Raw genomic sequence first — 18,225 nt, forward strand, 5'->3', positions numbered from 1 at the left:
CTGTGGCTCTATGTGAGTGTCCATCCATGACAGAAACTCAGTCCAAAGCTGTTGAAATTGTTGTAACGTCTGGATCAATAGTGAATTAGCCAGTGCACTGGCTTTGTGATGTGGAGTTGTGGTCTGTTGATCACTATAGCAGACACCAAAGTCACACTGTAAGGATTTCATGGCAACTGTGCAGCACTTTCACTGGGTAAAAGGTGAGGGGGTTAAGGTTGTTTGGGCTATGTTAAACAACCTTTAAACCTCTTAAAGGAAGGTGGAGAGGGTTCAAGTTGCAGGATGAAGTTTAGGTGAAAGGACGAAGGATGTAAAAAGAGAGGTTGGGTCTCTCTATCTCATCTTTCGATTGTCCTCTATGTGGTGCAGGTGTGACTGCTCGACTATGGTAACCCTAGTGTTCATCACTGCCTCCCATGATGACCCAAAGGTGTGTAAGTGTATGTGTGTGTATGTGTGTGGGTCTGTGTTGGTGTGGCTGATGATTAATGAGCCACTGGTTCCTGAAGGATTGTTCCGATCACTAAAGGGACAAGACCATGAGCAGACAAACACATCCAGGGAATGTAGACTCGGGACCCAATCAAACACAGACACACACACACACTTCACCATCTTCTGGGTCCATTACACCAGCCCCCCACATCTCAATCATACACACTTCCTCAACACTAAGCCATGCAGAACTAAACTGGGAGTGACTCTCTGGAGAAGCCCAAGGCTTGTGTGTGACCTGGAATACATACCATTATCTGGATCAGTTCAGTACGGTTGTACAGTAAAGAGGACATGATGACAAATCAATGGTGGAGCTAAGAGACAGGGACACACAAGGTGAATGGTGGCCCTCTTGTTCAATGTAGAATTTTTCATATTTTCATGGCAATGTCTCAATTATGTGTGTAAATACAAACATACAGACACGCAAGTACAGTTTTATGCAAATGTTTGGGCAACCCTGTATGTTACTGTGAATAGCAAGTAAAAGATTACCTGATTTCCAAAAGACAAAGATGACACATTTCTTCAATATTTGAAGCAAGATTACTTTTTCATTTCCATCTTTTATAGTTTCAAAATAACTAAAAAGGGCCAGAAGCAAGTGTGGGCACCCTGCATGGTCAGTACTAAGTAACACTCCTTTTGGCAAGTATCTCAGCTTGTAAAAACAATTCTTCGCCCATTCTTCCTTACAAAAAGGCTTATAGCTCTGTGAGAATGGGCTGTCTTGCATGCACTGCTCTTTTGAGGTCTTTCCACAAATTTTCAATTACCGTATTTTTCCGAAAAATGTGCTGGTTGAGGGGTAGGCCTACAGCCCTAACTCTATGCCTAAAGCATGCGTCCGGATTGCGTCCCGAGGGGCGGGGGCCGGGGTGTTGGAGAAGGCACCTCCCTGAATGAGTCTCTGTAGGTTGGGATGTCTGGATATAATATACATTTAGCTAGCTTGCAAATCCTGAGGATAGCCTACCAAAGTTGAATGAGCCAATGTCGTACGCGATGCTAGCTTACGTTGGTTTTCTAGCTGTGTATAACATTTCACTGGGTCTTGCAGCTGTTTGATTTACTGAAATAATTATGAAATGTTATGTTCTACTAGCCATTTGCCTACTTTAGTAAGACACCAAGCCCACCAATTTCCAAGCCCTGATAGAGGAATTATTTACTGTGTCCTACACTTTTAATAAGCCCCCGTTCCAGTGTTGAGCATTAAATTAGCTGCACGTTCTGTAGAGATCTTGGGACAAAGCCACTTGTTTGTTCTAAAACCGGGCTATACGTCGCTTCGAAATATAGGCATAAGCCGTAGGCTACAACCACAAGAAAACTGTAAAATCGGTTTTACTTCCGAAAAATACGGTATGTTTAGGTCGGGGGACTTGCTCCTCAGTCAATTGTGGATTTTGAGTAGTGTTTTGGATCATTATCCTGTTACAGAAGCCATCCACTTTTCACCTTCAACTTTTTTACTGATGGTGTGATGTTTGCTTCCAGAATTTACTGGAATTTTATTTGAATCCTATTCTGAGGGAGTCAGGTGGCTGCGCGGTTGGGAATTGGGCTGGTAATCTGAAGGTTGCCATTTTCATTCCCGGCTGCGCCAAATTATGTTGTGTCCTTGGGCAAGGCATTTCACCCTACTTGCCTCGGGGGAATGTCCCTGTACTAACTGTTAGTCGCTCTGGATAAGAGCGTCTGCTAAATGACTAAATGTAAATGTAATGTGAATCCATTCTTCCCTCTACCTGTGAAATGTTCCCTGTGCCTCTGGCTGTAATACAAGCCCAAAGTTGTGCACCCTTTTCTTTCCAAACATACCTTTGCCCATGGCCAAAAAGTTATATTTTGATTTAAACAGTCCACAGGACTTCCAAATGCATCAGGCTTGTTTAGATGTTCCTTTGCAAACTTCTGAAGTTGACACAGGAAACGTTTTCTTCTGACGACTCGTGTGTGCAGGTGTCACTGCACAGTAGAACAGTGCACCACTGAAGGTGAAACAGGGGCTTTGATTTGTCTTTCTAGCAAACCTACAAGCAGTTCTCTCCGAAGATGTTCTGGGTCTTCCAGGCCTCAACTTGACATCCACAGTTCCTGTTAACTGCCATTAATTACATTACAAACTGAGGAAATTGCTACATGAAAATGCTTTGCTATCTTCTTATAGGTTTCTCCTGCTTTGTGGGATTCAATTATTTTCTTTTTCAGAGTGCTAGGCAGCTGCTCAGAGTAGCCCATGGCTGCTGATTGCTGGGACAAGGTTTGAGGAGTCAGAGTATTTATAAAGCTTTGAAATGTGCATCACCTGGCCTTCCTGTGAATGATTGTGAACATGCCATATACTATCAATCTAATTAAGGTCAAAGAACTCTGTAAAAGTTATCTGAGGTCAAATCTCTTTGACGCATGGTGTGCCTTTCTTTGTTTTCCATTTTTCTTTTTACAAATACAAATATACAATTATAACAAAACATTTAGAAAATAATGTTTCATCTTTGACTTATATGCCTTTTGGAGATGCGTTCATCTTCTACTCACTTAACATTCACAGTAATGTACATTTGGACCAGAGGGTGCCCAAACTTTTGCATAAAACTATGTGCCTGCAGGTGCACAAACACACGCATGCACACATTTTCATGTTTACCCTCAATAGTCAGATAAGGCGGTCTTATCAGACAAAGAGGGGCGGTGGGATAATGGTTTACACCAAATCCCCCTTCTGTCACAGATTAAAATGCCTGGTAGGAGAGCATTAGCAATCTTTCTTTTCATCTGTCTTTTTTGTCTGTGCGTACCATTGGATTTTTCAGCCAATCTATTGAGGCAGGCCTGACACAGATACAAGGAGAAGTCAACCTCAATCTGATAGGCCATTGTCTTACTCTCCCCATCACTGATTCTTGCTCATGATATTGATTGTAAGGCTGTCCTGATCCTCATCACATCATTGGAGAATGTGTGTTTGTGTGTGTGTGTGTGTGTGTGTGTGTGTGTGTATGTGCACTTCAGGCTGTATCTATTTGGAAAATCTTGAGAATTTGGGAACAAAAGAATGGGTCTAATAATCACAATTATAATTTCATATGTATGAATATCACTTTTTTATCTTACATGTGATCACATTAACACATCCAGTTTCCTTATTACATACAGTGTAGAAAAATGTATATACAGTATATCCATGCAGTAAAAATTGAGGAGCCTTTCTCTCATGTCTTCAAAATACATCAGATAATCCCAAAATGACTAAATCCAAAATACAATCCCTATCAAAAGAACCGGGAACAAGACAAGGCAAGAAAACCACTCAAAACTTTTGTGACACCGTCTTCACCACCTCTTCTTCTCCTCTCCTCCTCCCCCATCCCGTCCCTTCCCTCTTTGCACCCTCACCTCCTCCATGCCTCACAGGCCCGTCTGTCAGCCCTCTGTAATTATGAGGAGTGAGAGTAATGTGTTGCAGTATGAATAGGATTGTCGACCTGATTGTGATGTATAGGCTTTCATTACCATGTCCAGGGCCTGTTCCCTTCGCTATGGAGGAAATCCTATTTAGGCCTTAATTTGGTAGCGTCCCTGACCGTCCCTCTTGATAGCAATCACACCCTGTAATTGTAGCTTGGGCTGACAGGAGTGAGGTTGAGACAGAGGGAGAAAGGCAAGGAGGAGGGATGGAGAAGTGTGACAATGATATATCCGCATAGTTTGGTACATTATTCAAGTCATAACAACAGCAACGTTTTTTTGTATGTGTACCATTTTACTGGAGTTCAACAGTTATCTTGTGAAAACAGCCAAAAGATAATTACAATGGTATTTTCTGTGTTTTTTTTATAATGTAGAAGGTTATAAGTTATAGGTGTACATTGGGACTGTCACCTTTGCCAAACTCTGTTTCCAGTTCTAATACCTACACTAATTGGGAGGACAGATCCTGTTAACACGATAATTATGATTTATGAAACAATCTCCAGCAGATATTACACCTCTCGTTCCAAATCCTTCCAAACAGTTAACCAGCCCTCCAGCAATTCATATTTGTGCATTTTTTATACAAGTTGCTAACTTGTTTAGTATTTCATTACCTACTTTTAAACGGACCTGCTTCCAAAGCAAACATTTATGTAGATCTTTACTCCACTCATATAATGTCTAATTGACTCATTTAAATACTGTTTGCCTGCAGGATTGGGCTTTAAATGTTTGATTGCCCTCGTATTAAACACCATTACTCCCCTCCTCTCTTAATAAGGACTTGATGAGTCTTTCTTAAGACTCCTCATCTCCTACTTCTTTATTCTCCTTGCATAATTAAGTAGAATATTCAAAAATATGGAAATGAAGGGGCATTTGAATAAAGTTCATTATGGTATGAGAGCCTAATTTTAGGAAAAGCTTTTAAAGCTTTTAAAGCTCATTAATTCAATCAAAATGGCTTAAATCCAGTTAACTGTTGGTTAATGACCCTGACTTGAATGACCCTGGGTTAGTGAAAACCCCAGGGAACTAAAAGCCTGACTCAATTGTGATACCATAGCTGTGGACACCATTTCAATACTGTGGGATATAATTTCCTGAAAACAAAATGTATTTTACTGCATGGTATGGGACACTTGAAGGCTGGGATTAATCAGGAACTCGATTAAACTAAACAGAGACATGTTTTGTCCCTCATGCTCAAATGCATAGTTCCAAACTAGGAAAACCTAGCTTTAAAAGCATTATGCTTGAGCATTCTCCTATTTATCCTACTCTAAGTGTCGCCTCAGACCAAATCTCTTGGAGGTCTTACCTGTCCAGGGTGAATGACCTGTCATGGTGCCTCTAAAGCAGCTCAGTCAACTCAGTAAACCCACCACTCTGCCCCGGATCATTCCCGTCATGGCCCACACTGACCCCTGGCACAAGACTCTACACACACACACAAGAATAGATAAACACACACACATGTACACACCCACAGAAAAATCCCTCTTGGCTCTATTGGCTACCATCGAACGGCGTGTATGTGTTTTTGTTTGTAAGAAAAAGTAGTCCCTCCGAATACGAGCATCTGCTAAATATAATATAGCGAGTGTGTGGTTCTGCTCAGGGCTGTGTAACTGACAGCAGATGAGGTTGTAAAGCAGTGGGATGTAGCAACGCCTGATCTCTCTCTCTCACTCTCTCTCCATGCTGCTCTGCGCCTCACTGCCTTTCAGCCATGGGATCAGCTGCAGCCACTAATGAAACGTCAGTCAGGTAATTGTGGTGGCCAAGCAGCCAGGCAGAGAGGCATGCAGGCAGAGAAGCAGTAGGCAGGCAGAGAGACAGGCAGAGGCAGACAGGCATGCAGGTACAGTAGGCAGAGAGGCAAGCAGGCAAGCAGAAAGGCAGGCAGAGGCAGAGAGGCAGAGAGGCAGGCAGGCACGCAGAGAGGCAGGCAAACAGGAGCAGGCAGCTTTGATAATGGTATCAGGATGCTAATAAGTTAGCAATGGATAACTGCAAAATCGCATTGGACTCAAATGGTTTTTTTTTAATTGTTTGTGGAAAATTTGTGGGAATTTGAGTTCCCACCAAATGATGACTTGCTCACTAGCAATCATAGATATTGTATTAATAAAATAAATACAAATCTATATCTATATGTTGAGGGGGGTTGAAGGTTTAAATCTTCTGTTTTTGCACCTCAGAGTGATGTTACAATTGCTGCAAGGCACTGACAGAGGCACTGACCTAGGGTGCAACCAGAGTGAATTATGGGTAATGTTTAATTCCCTGCTGTGACAGCTGTGGAACTGCATGGTAAATTGGATTTTTTTTTTTTTGGGGGGGGGGAATTGCGCTCCAGCAGGTAGGAGACATTCCGCTTGGCCTGTGCTTCTGTCAGGTATTGTTCAATGCCTTCTCTTTCTCTCTGTCTCTCTGACAAATCACATCAGGCGGTCTGTTTCTCTCTCTCTCCGTCTCTGAAGGTTGGTGATGGGACAGAGTGTAGGCAGTCTAAGCTTATTTCATTTATGGTCAGGCTGCTATCAGAGCTCTGCCTAAACGGGTCAGACTCTGATAGCCTCCAAGTGTCACTCTCATCTCTGCTGCCTGCCACTAATAAACACACAGACCCCTCCATATACAATACATGAAGATTCCACAGTGGGTTCAGGTTTTACACTCCCTAAAGATAGATGGCCAGAGAGGGTCAAGAGCCTAAATGGTTTCCTTCCTTCCTTCCTGTCCCCCCTTCCTCCGTCCGCCCCCCCCCACCCCCAGTCCCCTCACAGACCTACATCTTTGGAGAGATGTGGACACAGAGGTTAATGCCTAGCTGTAAGCTCTTTTCATCTCTGGTAACTGGGAGTGTATTGTTCTTGTCCCTAGGCTAAAAACCATGGAAATAACTTCCAATGTTCACCCTTCAGGCACTTCTACTTGGGATATGTCGAGGACTCGTCTCACCTTCTTTATGTGGAATCACAGCAGTCCTAATAGAGGAGCTGAGTAAAGTGGGGGTTTGATTAGAAGTTTATCCCCTCAAGGAACAGCTTATGCGGTATCCAGTTGGGAGGAGTGAAGGTTAGAATGAAAGACATGCAGATATTTATGAAAAGAACCAGAAATAACTTAAGACTAAGATGTACATTAAGCATGTCTTCATGACCATTGAATTAACATCAGTCATCTTGAGAAAATAAGAAATCGTTACAGAAAACTTGAAAGGACGTTTTACACAACATGTTTTGTCTTCCATGAGGTTTCTTCTTCATACCAACAATTTGAATTAGATCTTGTGGTAACTGGATTCTTGTTTTATGTCAGGATTAACAAAGTTAGCTACTGCCAGTGGTGCAATTGTTTTGCATCTACAAATTCCAAATTAATCCTGTTACGTTTATAAGACTTTTACGTTGTGTATGCAAGTAAAACCACCACTTTCACATGGACTCATGCTCATGTAAACAAGCAAACACACCTCTTGGGATAGATGAAAACCGGTCCCACGGTTTGATCTCATCACCATATAGCAGCCAAATTGTCTGAAACTCTCTCTTGGTGCTCTGCCTGGTGATTTTTGTAGAATCCCCTGACACACACAGATAGATGCTGATGTGAGTCTTCATCATTCACAAAACAGCAGTTAGGATCCTTCTCATTAGCTTTGTAAGTACCTTAAAGGTTAAACCTGAAGAGACCTTATAGTATTATGGTTTTGAGAGAGAAACAGACCGGGAGATATCTGAGCCAGCTACATTCACAGCACCAGTCTTGATAAACAGATGAACAGCGATAATATAGGACATACTAATGGAACATGGAGCATGGATTGAAAAAGAGGTGGACAGGGGAGTATTAACCCAACACAGCCATCCAGTTCACTGAATGAGCGGGTATGAAAAGAGAGACAGAGGGAAATGGAGGAGGAACAAGAAAAATAGCCTCTCGTCTGTGCTCTGTCAAGGGAGAAATTACACATTTATGGAGGTTTTTTTTCTACCGACGACGGGTTCCATAGATCAAACCAGTGGATTTACGAGCCAATTTTGAACATGAAATATAGACACCAGGAATCCATTTTACTCATGTTTACTCAGCTTCTCTCACTCCCTCCCTTACACACATGCATCTCTTCCCAAAAGTGAGGGTGCATGAGTTTGCATGGTAACATAGGCAATGCCTAAAAAAGCTTGCAATGAAGTTGGTAGAACTGGGACAAGCGGCTCTGTCCAAGTGTCTGATCTTAGGGAATGCTGTCCTTTAGCTTGTATAGGACTTCAGACTAGATTTAGTATGGGACCAAACTACTGCAGAGACAACTGAGATTGGGCATCTTAACGCTGTTTGTCAGAATAAGCACACACTTGCACTTACGTACAAAAGATTATACAGGATAAGACAGCCTGGGTTAGAATATGATTCACTCATAATTAACAATAATAATACACGAAATTCACATAGTTTGTACACAAATTCATATTTAACTGGACTGACAGATAATTGACATGCAATTAGCACAATTCTAAATAAAAACACATGTCTGACTTCATGACCAATGCAAACTAGAAATTACCATATAATTAGGGCTGCAACTAACAATTATTTTAATAATCGATTAATCTGTCGATTCTTTTTTCGATTAATCGGATACAAAACTAAATAAAGCATTAATTTCCAAACTTTTATTCAAAAACAGAACTGACAGTGCAAATTCACAGTGCAAAAAATATTCAGAATGTGCACAAACAGGCACACAATTTTGAAAATTAGCTAATTTTAATATTAGCGTGGATTTAATGCTATTTTCCAAGATGAGCAATTTATTTTAGTTTTGTTTAAAATGTTACTGAAATTGAAAGGTTGTGGAAGTAGGCCAGACTTTATTACAATAATCTGGTGTATATTTAAGATTTTTTGACATCATTTTGAAAAGAAATCAAGATTTGCGAAGAAGCTTTTTTCAAAGATTTGTGATTTTCTATCATTTTATTTGAAACTTCATGAAAAACTTAAGGCTTTGGAAGTATACCAGACATTGTTAAGATACTCTGGTGTCTGTTTGAGGTTTTATATTAATACAAATATTATAAAAGTCAATTTTTCAAAATGGTATCGGTAGTTTTCACCCGGTCCCCTAACACAACGCTGCAAAGTAGAATCTTCCGAATGTGAGACGTGTGTCGAATATGAAACTAACTTCTCCTCGGTCAATTAACACACATGTATTTAGTATGAAATGCTCCCACCCCTTGGATGACTTAGGTCGTACTGATTTCTCTGCCTCCGCCATGTGTTTCAGAAAATAGCATTAAATCCATGCTAATATTAACAACTTTTTCAAAATTGTGTGCCTGTTTGTGCACATTCTGAAGATAATTTTCACTGTGAATTTGCACTGTCAGTTCTGTTTTTGAATGAAAGTTCAGAAATTAATGCTTAGTTTAGTTTTTTATCCGATTCATCTTATCAAAATCTAAAAAGTCATTTTAAACAACTAAATTCAGAACAATATCTTCCATCTTAATTCTATATCAACCCTAAATTAAATGTTAATCTTGAACGTTAAGACTTAAGCCAACAGGAACAAGAACCCAATATACGCAAGACTCAAAAAACAATATTTTTTTTATTGAAAAAAAAATAAAAAAAAAATGAGAAAGGTATCTCCAAATATCTCACAATGAGCCACTGTGACCAATTTAGTGCACAATATCTCCACTCAGCCTGACATTCTATGAGCAGTAGGCAGAGGCACTAAGGCAAAGCCATCCCATCTATTCACCCATCTCCCACAAAGAGGGATAAGAGATTTTTTGTGAATGAGGGGAAAGCCATACTACAGTGGACAAATGTATAATTTACATAAACGCACAATGATGGAACAAACCATCACAATTACACAAAACTATAACAATGCCAGCATATTAACTGGGTGCCTAAATGCACTCCGTATAGGGAGGGGAAATGAGCAATGAAAAGGAATAGTCAGCCAGTCACTGCAGTGTAGGAGAAAACTTGGGGTGGATGGGTGTAGGAGCAGGCTAAAGGGGACAGGGCTTGCCCTGGGTTCTGAGAGGGAGGCCTTTCTGGCCCTGAGGGCACCAGTCAGTTTGTGTGCACAAGGTGACAGTCTGAGCAGGTGCCTCCCACTCCACCTGTCCCTATTTTCAGACTTCTGCTCAGTGGGCTACTCCATCAAAAGTGACTTCCTTAGTTCTCGGCAGTATGTCCATTCCATGTACAGTTAATGCCACCCACTTCGCCTCCTCACTAAGGCTTCTTCACCTTCTTAATGGAAGAGGAGCTAGAGGCAGATTCCCTGCGTTTGCGCTGAAAAGACAAGATGTACAGAGTGAGGTAAATCAAAAGAGTTATACCATAAGCATGCTCTTCTACAGGCACAGGGATATAAATGACCAACAATCACTCATTATTCCAATTTCTCACATGGACATCAATAAGGCCGCCAAGACTATCAAGAGCAGAGAACTAGAATACATGCTGACTTAGGAGTAGAGTTGCACATTTCGTGTATTTTCCTTAACTGATAGATGAACACGTTAACAATCAATAATCAATTCATCATTAGGACTAAAATTCAAATGGCATGCAGTTTAAGTCTTGAAACATTAATAGGGGCACATTAATTACAAGAAACATTGATTCACAAAGCACAATCAATTTAAAAGAGCAGCCAGAGTTCGCTAGCTACTAGTAGTAGTGCTACTGTATTAAGTTAGATACTATACTATCCACTACCCTGTTTGTCACTACCTGACTGAGCCGGACCGAAAGTGCTTTGCTGTACTCGCGATGTTGATTATTTGGTTGGCAAGACTAAGTGGGTAATTGGTGTCCTTTCACGGTTCCAGTTTGTCATCCTCTCAAGTGGACAGAGACCGGAAGTTCGTTTGAGTTCCAGAGAGCGGATAGCTCCGCAGTCGTAAAGTCGCAACGTCATAAAATTCTTAAATTCTCATTCGTTAAATTCTTAATGGTCTTAATGATTAATCATGCACATCCCTACTTTGGAGATTTGATAGTGACTTACAGAGTTGGGGGTGAGTGGAGCCCCCACCACGTCTATGATCTGTTCCTTGGCCTCGGTTTTGATGTGGTCCGGGCCGGGCCAGGCCTGAGTCTCTGGTCCGGGGGTGCTGCTGCTGCTGGTGGTGGTGGTCTCCCCCAGGGGCCCAGAGGGGCCTCCGGCCTTCAGGAGGGCCTGGTAGCGGTGCCGCAGCATCTGCTGCTCGTACTCGCAGTTGCTGTGGGCCTGCTTGAGCTCGTACACCAGCACAAGGTCACTGCGCAGCTCGTTGAACATCTGGACAATTTCCTCCGTGGGCATGGGGTTCAGGTCTGTAACAGCACCCACACATGAACACAGGGGCATGGCGAGAGAATGATGATACCCATGTTTCAGTTATTTATAAGGTTACAAAGGAGTGGGCGATTCAGAGTAAAAAAAATATATATAGCTAAAGGTTGCTGAAAGCAGTTTTGTAAAAAACATATCGCCAAAGTTACGTAACAGAAGTGTAATACAATTATTATAATTATTTAATGTCTTTAATTAGATAACAGGCTGAATATTGGTTTTACTAATAATTAGTGCTGTCAGTTTAACGCGTTATTAACGGCGTTAACGCAAACCCAAATTAACGGCGTCAATTTTTTTATCGCGCGATTAACACTCTTTTTGACCTAGCAAACTTTGTACGTTTTTTTCACATTCTGTTGCAACAACCACTGACGTTAGAAAACCTACAATACCACACCGGATCTAGCTAGACCGGAAACAAAACAGGCACGCCACACCCACTTGTTTGGGCTTGCTAGCCGGCTAAACAGTCGTAGCAGAGCCCGTTTACGGATATTAGACATTCTCTGGTAGTAGGTAGGGATGGGCATAATTAATCGACGATCGATTATCGATCATTAAGAATTTAGTCGATGACATTATTTGTTCATCGATAAAACTAATGCGTGTTCTGTTGCGTAGTGTGAGTCTTGAAGGAATGCAATGGATTTCGCTATGTGGCAGCAAGTAAACATTTTACCAAAACGCCACATGCCTACTCAGTTACCGGCGAGTTTCCATGTATTTCAAAAGTAAACATGAAGAGGTCACGGCGAAGTGTAGCGTGAGACCATATTGACTAAAAAATTACTTTGTTCACTGCCAACACTGCAAAGCTGAGTATAAATACAACTCCTCCACGACTCAAATGATGTACCACTTGAAGAACGTAAATCCGACCCTGGTTAGTGGGGGTGCATCCTGCTCTCAGTGCTAGCACGGAGGAGCTGCGATGCACAAGGAGCAGAGAAAATTACCCAACGGATCTGCAAGTCCATCGAGATGGATATGCTACCCTTAAGTAGGCTATTGTTGACGGCGATGGTTTTTATGAAGCTTTGTTAGCCTTAAAAAAGCCTTAAATTAGCCGGAAAAAAACGAGGGTCAGTTGTTTGAGCGCAGGCTTCTAGCGGCTTCTAGGAGTTACAGAAATAGTTGTTTTTCTTAATAGCTACAGATCTAAATGCGGAAACACGCTGTTTTCTATTTTCACTGCATTTTAATATAGCCTATAAATAGTGAATTTTAATATACATTTTTTAATGAATAATCGAAAATCGATCGTTAATTCTCCCGACGATCGATTAAGACAATTTAGTCGAATGCCCATCCCTAGTAGTAGGCTAACGTTATGTTTTGAGTTGATTGCCAGCACCAGACGCCGAAATGGATGCCAATAAGATTCTGAATGGAAAGTTTACTTTTAAAAGGTTGCCAAATGGTTCCATTGACAAGACCAAAGTGATCAGTGTGTTCTGTCGTTGTGAACTGAGCCGGAGGGAATGAGCTATCATCGCAGCACGTCGTGGAGTCGAAAATATAATTTTGATTATATTTCAGCCAAGCACACAGCTGATGCGAATTCTCCGCCTGCTCGTCAAAGCCAGGCGATTGCAATGTTGTTTTCAATAAAAAAAAAAAAACATTTGAAGGAAGCAATCCGAACCACTTTTCCATGTCGATAAGAGCATTACAATTTGAAAAAAGAATGGATATAAAAGAAATCAAGGGACATTTAAAATAGATACAAATGTGCGATTAATTGAGATTAATCGCGAGTTAACTATGACATAAATGCGATTAATCGCAACTAAATATTTTAATCGTTTGACAGCTCTACTAATAATACATTTCCATACATTAAAAATGCCTGTTCAACCAAACTATCAATACGCGCATGTCTGTATGTCATGATAAATACAGTTTGTGCATAAGCCCACATTGTAAATTCCAATGAATTCCCCAAAATACCAGTTTCCACCTTTGGCTACCAGATTAATGGTCTTAAAGTATATTGTATCACTTCATGCTGTCAATTCAAGTAAGATTGCATGTCTTTAAACTTTCAAGCTCATTATTGAAACACACCAAAGTACTCAGGTCGGCAGCGCAAAGGCAAACATGTGCAAAATGACAATCACAACTGAACAATTATTGAGCCTATATACTGGACATGAATATGAGAGCTATGAAATGTATCTGCCTGACTATAAAGAACTGAAAACTATATACCATATCTGTAATTTTTTATGTACAGTCTTGATTGTGTGATCGTATTGTATACTTACCGACGCCTTGCTCTGTAAGGATTTGCTCAATGGCCTTGATCTTCTTCTGGCCTACTGAGCTGGGCAACTTCATCTGAACACACACACGAACACCACAAGTTAGGTGTCAGGGATATTGCTATGAATGTTCTCACCTCTGCCAGTTAATTCGTATGAAATGCACTTCAGCAAGGCAGATCAAAATGTATTTATTCACTGGAGTCTATCTGACAAATTATTTAGGATTCTCTGCTCCTTTAGTGCTAATGCTTATTCCATGGAGAGCAACAGCTCGTCATCAGTCTTAGAGATAAATCTGCTTCCTCTCATATCGTCTTATAGACATTAGCTGACTCCTAACAGCATAAATCATGATGCCCATAATGAGTGCTAAGGCAAACATGCTCCAGCCACTTTCTGCATACATCAAAAGATATGATGGCAAGTAAATAGATTTCTGGAACCTTGCAGAAAACACATTTTAGGCAAGGGTTTAAATTCCTAGTATCAATTGGGGTGCTTTATATTGGTCTTAGAGAGGGAAATAGTGCTTCTGGGATAGCGTGGCAAGCAAACTTTTGAGCAACCCACACTAAGGTTCTTTTGAACAGAAGTTCCTTTAGCGAAAAAGGATGTGATGAAGGGATTTATGTGACAGTTCGATACATAGTTTGATGGATTGATAAACAGACGGCCGATGTGTGAATTCATCTTCCCACGGCCAGCGCTTACCCTCTGGCTGCGCAGTGTGACTCCTGCTGATTTGAAGTCTGGGAATTTGATGCCTGCCGTTTCAGGGACAGCCTGTGAAGAGACAGGGAGAGTTGAGAGAGGATGGCTGACGAACTTAACAGTGCACCAGTCTCATGAAGACAGGCTGGCACAATGGCAAAGCTTGTTTCAGAAGCTTGAGAAATCCTGAACACAAGGACCAGACATACATGCTGACATGATGTGATACTGGTGCCCTAAGGAGCTATAAAACTAAAAGGATATGTCAATGATATAACACACTGACAGATGTGTGTGTAGCAAGTGTGTCATACCGGTTTCTCAGTCTCTCGTTTCTGTGGGAGCTTCTTCTTGGTGGCCTTGCGCTCGGCACGTCTCATCTCTGTGGTGGTGTCTGCTGCCGTGATGAGCTTCTGGAGGTCCTGCGCCTTCTTCTCCCGTTCCTTCTTCCTTGTCTCAATCTTCCGCAACTCCTGGATCAAGTACTCCTCTTCTGCCACCTGCAGAGCAAACAGGGGAAGTACATGTTAGTTAAATATGAGGCTAAAGCAAAACCTTGTTCAATTTCATTTCAATTGCTTTCACGGACATTCATTTGTAGCATTTTTGCTACAGAAGTATAGTTTGTTGTCTTTTTCCCATAGTGAAATACCTTCTATATACACTATATGCCCAAAAGTATGTGCATACCTGACCCTATATCAGTTTGTTGCACAATCGCTGTTCCAATACATCCCAAATGTGTAGCCTTATGAGTACCCTTCAATGGAACTAAAGGTCCGGGCACAGATCCTGAGAAACAGCCCCAGACCACTGTCCCTCTTTGACCAAACTTCACAGTAGTCCCAGTTTCATCCATCAGACTGCCAGATAATGAAATGGGATTAATCATTGCAAACAACACATTTACACCACTCCAGACAACATTTGGCATAGCCCATGTTGATGAAGCTTGCGTACTGCTCGACCATGGAAACATATTTATAAAGTTCTAGATGTGCAGTTTTGCGCTAATTACGGATGCAGTTTGGAACTCTGTGGTGATTGATGCAACAGATGACAGGCAGGGTTAATCTGCTTCAGCACTCAAAGACCGTGCTCTGTGAGTTAGCACAGTCCAACACTTCATGGCTGGGATATTCTTAGTACTCAACGCTTCAACTTCACTATTATAGCACTTATAGTTGCCCAGGGCAGTAGTTCACTAAACCTAACCGACTTGTGGCAGTGCCATGTTTAAATTCACAAGTTTTTCAGTATGACCCACTGTACTTCCAATGTTCATCTACATATTTTCAATAGCTATGTGCTGGATTTTATGCACCTATGAGCAATAAGTGTGGCTGAAACACCTGACCTCAATAATTTGTAGTGTCCACATACTCTTGGCAATAGTGTATGTATATATATTTATTAATTGTATACACACTTACAAAAGTATGCTTCTATTTCTATGACGGTCACAAAATGGCACCTTTCCTGCTCAGATGTTAAATTAATATGAATGAAACCAATGCATGTTTAAAAAATATAATAAAAAAGTGTGCTTCTTGAAATTATACATAATCCAGTACTTTTTGAAGGGGTCATCTTTCAGCCACAAATCTCTAAATCTGCATTTATATGACCCTGGGCTAAATGTAATATATTGTGTTGATAGATGTGGTGACGGACAACATCAAGTCTCATATTTGAGTTGACTGACCTGTTCAGGGGTACGGTTGAACAGTTTCTCCAGCTGTTCTTTCCTGCGCCTCTCGTGGCCGGCATCGAATATGTAGATCTTAGGCTCCGTGCCTGTGGCCGCGCGGACCTTGGTCAGCTTGCCGCATATGTTATAATATCGTTCTTTCAGATCCTCAACGGAACGTTTCTAAAAGCAAAAGTACAGTAAGACAATCAAACTATGGGCTGTACAGCAGGCACACCAACACGTCCAGTGACACTCGATCCATCTGATTTCACCACGAACACGAGGTGCGTTTGTGTCATTGTCACAAGGAGCCACATTACTCTGTACTGCTGGTGGTCATAGCGGTCGTGAACCACAGTGAAGCGCAGGTCAAAACGCTTGCACAGGTCAAACAGGTGGTCCGTCTCTGCTTTGGTCCAGCCGTCGTCATGGAGGTACATTTGATATTCCTGCTCTGAGTACACTGGAACCTGCACTGCCTATCAACAGAGATGGGAGAGAAAGATGGAGGGTGTGTAAAAGATGATAGCGCCCCTATCACCCACCTACAAGACAAGTGAGAGCAAGAGAAAAAACACAACAACAAAAAAAAGAGAGGAAAAGAATGGAGAAACCCTTACCTTGTTGAAACGGGCAAAAGGGTAGTCCTTGCCCTCTTCTGTCAAGCGTCTCCAGTGGTGAAATATGGCTCCATCTTTGCGGGCAGGATTGGTGAAGGGCATCCATTTCCAGGGCCGAACCCTTTTACAGCCAAGCTTAGCCTTGACTGTCCTGTAGCCTTGGGTAGTGTCACTGGGAAGTAAAGGGGGAGCATCTCTACGAAGAGATGACCTGGCATCAGTATGTATACTGCCTGTAGGCTCTGATGTGGTCATTAACGTGAAACAGAGCTCAAGCACACTTTACACCTACTTATAAATGCAAGATCATATTCCATTCATCCTAATCGGTATACATTCCAAATCCACATTGGTCTATTTTTTTTTATGACATAGGATGCTAGACAGAAGTCAGTTCAGCTAACAGTCATACTTCTTATCAGAGTAGAGCAGAGCATAGACTTCTCTGTGCATCCCCTCTGGTCTCTTGAAGGTCAACGTTTCTGTTGTCTTCTTGGCCTTTTTCTGTGATGGAATTAAAAGGATAAATCAATAAAATAGATTAAACTTAGCTGTCCATGTATAACATAGTAGATATTACTTGCTTTTTTCAAACAAAGACACTGAATGGAATAAATCAATGAGCTTGTCGAAAAACTGTAAAAAAATATATGGTCTACTACAATGTAGACCGTAGACTCTACAGTATAATTCACATTAGCTTGTAAAGAAGACAACCTGACAGAATACGTAGGAATAAAGCCCATTACCTTATCAGAATTGATGAAATCCTTCTTACTGATGGGACCAGCATCATTGTCTCCACCGGCCAACTCCAAAATATCTCTTACATCGGCACCAGTGGCCATATTGATGCACTGTAAGGTAAACACAAACCTTTACAAGGCAACCGTGTAATTGACTTGATTGGTAAAAGGACAGTCGTATAGAAAAAAAAGTTTGCCTCATATAGATGTTAACCTCTGCTAACTTAAGCTCTCTAGACTTACACCCAAAATCTCGCGAGCTACAAACTAGTACACTTGTGCTCCTTAACTAATGGCACCACTGATCGAGCAGGACTAGCTTTGCAATTTGCTATCCAGGTATAAAGACTATGCCCATCTATATTATGATGTCTGGACTGGATTTTTTAAAAACTAAATGTACTAACCTAACACCCAGTTACCGTTTAGCTAGCTAGCATGCATATCAAGTAGTGATTATGCATTTGAGATTTGTAGTAAACTATTACTAGATCTGATGACTGTACTACTAACTAGCTAACACTAGCTAGCTTACTAACCTGACATTCATAGTCGTTGCTTATGTAGCTTGCTAGGAGCTCTTAGCAGCTATGTTGGTAGAGCTATGCTTAGGATTTGTCTTGCAAGCTAATCCTAGCAACTATTTTAAAGTAACATCGATTCTAAACTTACATTGGTGGGGCTCTCCGGTTTACGTTCGTTGATTGAATAACTTGTCTGGCTAGCTAGTTAATGCTACCAGACAATGTCTAATGCTACTTCCTGTGTGGAACATATTCTTCTTCTATGATTTCTTTGAGTTTGATTCATACTGGTTTGATTG

General features: G+C 41.2%; 1 protein-coding gene across 1 annotated transcript; it reads right to left on the reverse strand.

The window, feature by feature from the left end:
- Window positions 1-9,407: 9,407 nt before the first annotated feature.
- dmap1 (DNA methyltransferase 1 associated protein 1) lies at window positions 9,408-18,188 on the reverse strand. The gene is made up of 11 exons (XM_047049900.1): window positions 18,075-18,188; window positions 17,406-17,513; window positions 17,069-17,160; window positions 16,657-16,852; window positions 16,357-16,515; window positions 16,049-16,216; window positions 14,658-14,843; window positions 14,344-14,415; window positions 13,633-13,705; window positions 11,036-11,343; window positions 9,408-10,314 (listed from the first exon to the last, which is right to left on the reverse strand). The coding sequence occupies exons 2-11, from the start codon at window positions 17,502-17,504 to the stop codon at window positions 10,255-10,257; spliced, it is 1,413 nt and encodes a 470-aa protein (XP_046905856.1). The 5' UTR covers window positions 17,505-17,513; window positions 18,075-18,188; the 3' UTR covers window positions 9,408-10,254.
- Between the last annotated feature and the right edge of the window lie 37 nt (window positions 18,189-18,225).

The sequence above is a fragment of the Hypomesus transpacificus genome, chromosome 26 (assembly GCF_021917145.1).
Source record: "Hypomesus transpacificus isolate Combined female chromosome 26, fHypTra1, whole genome shotgun sequence".
NCBI classification, from domain to species: domain Eukaryota; kingdom Metazoa; phylum Chordata; class Actinopteri; order Osmeriformes; family Osmeridae; genus Hypomesus; species Hypomesus transpacificus.

Bases quoted from the DNA above. Each gene is read 5' to 3' on its own strand.
- dmap1 (XM_047049900.1), bottom strand. From the start codon at position 17,504: ATGGCCACTGGTGCCGATGTAAGAGATATTTTGGAGTTGGCCGGTGGA. The intron at 14,844-16,048 runs GTCAGTCAACTC...TTTGCTCTGCAG, and splicing joins TCAACCGTACCCCTGAACAG to GTGGCAGAAGAGGAGTACTT. The intron at 11,344-13,632 runs GTAAGTATACAA...GTGCTGTTACAG, and splicing joins CCTTACAGAGCAAGGCGTCG to ACCTGAACCCCATGCCCACG.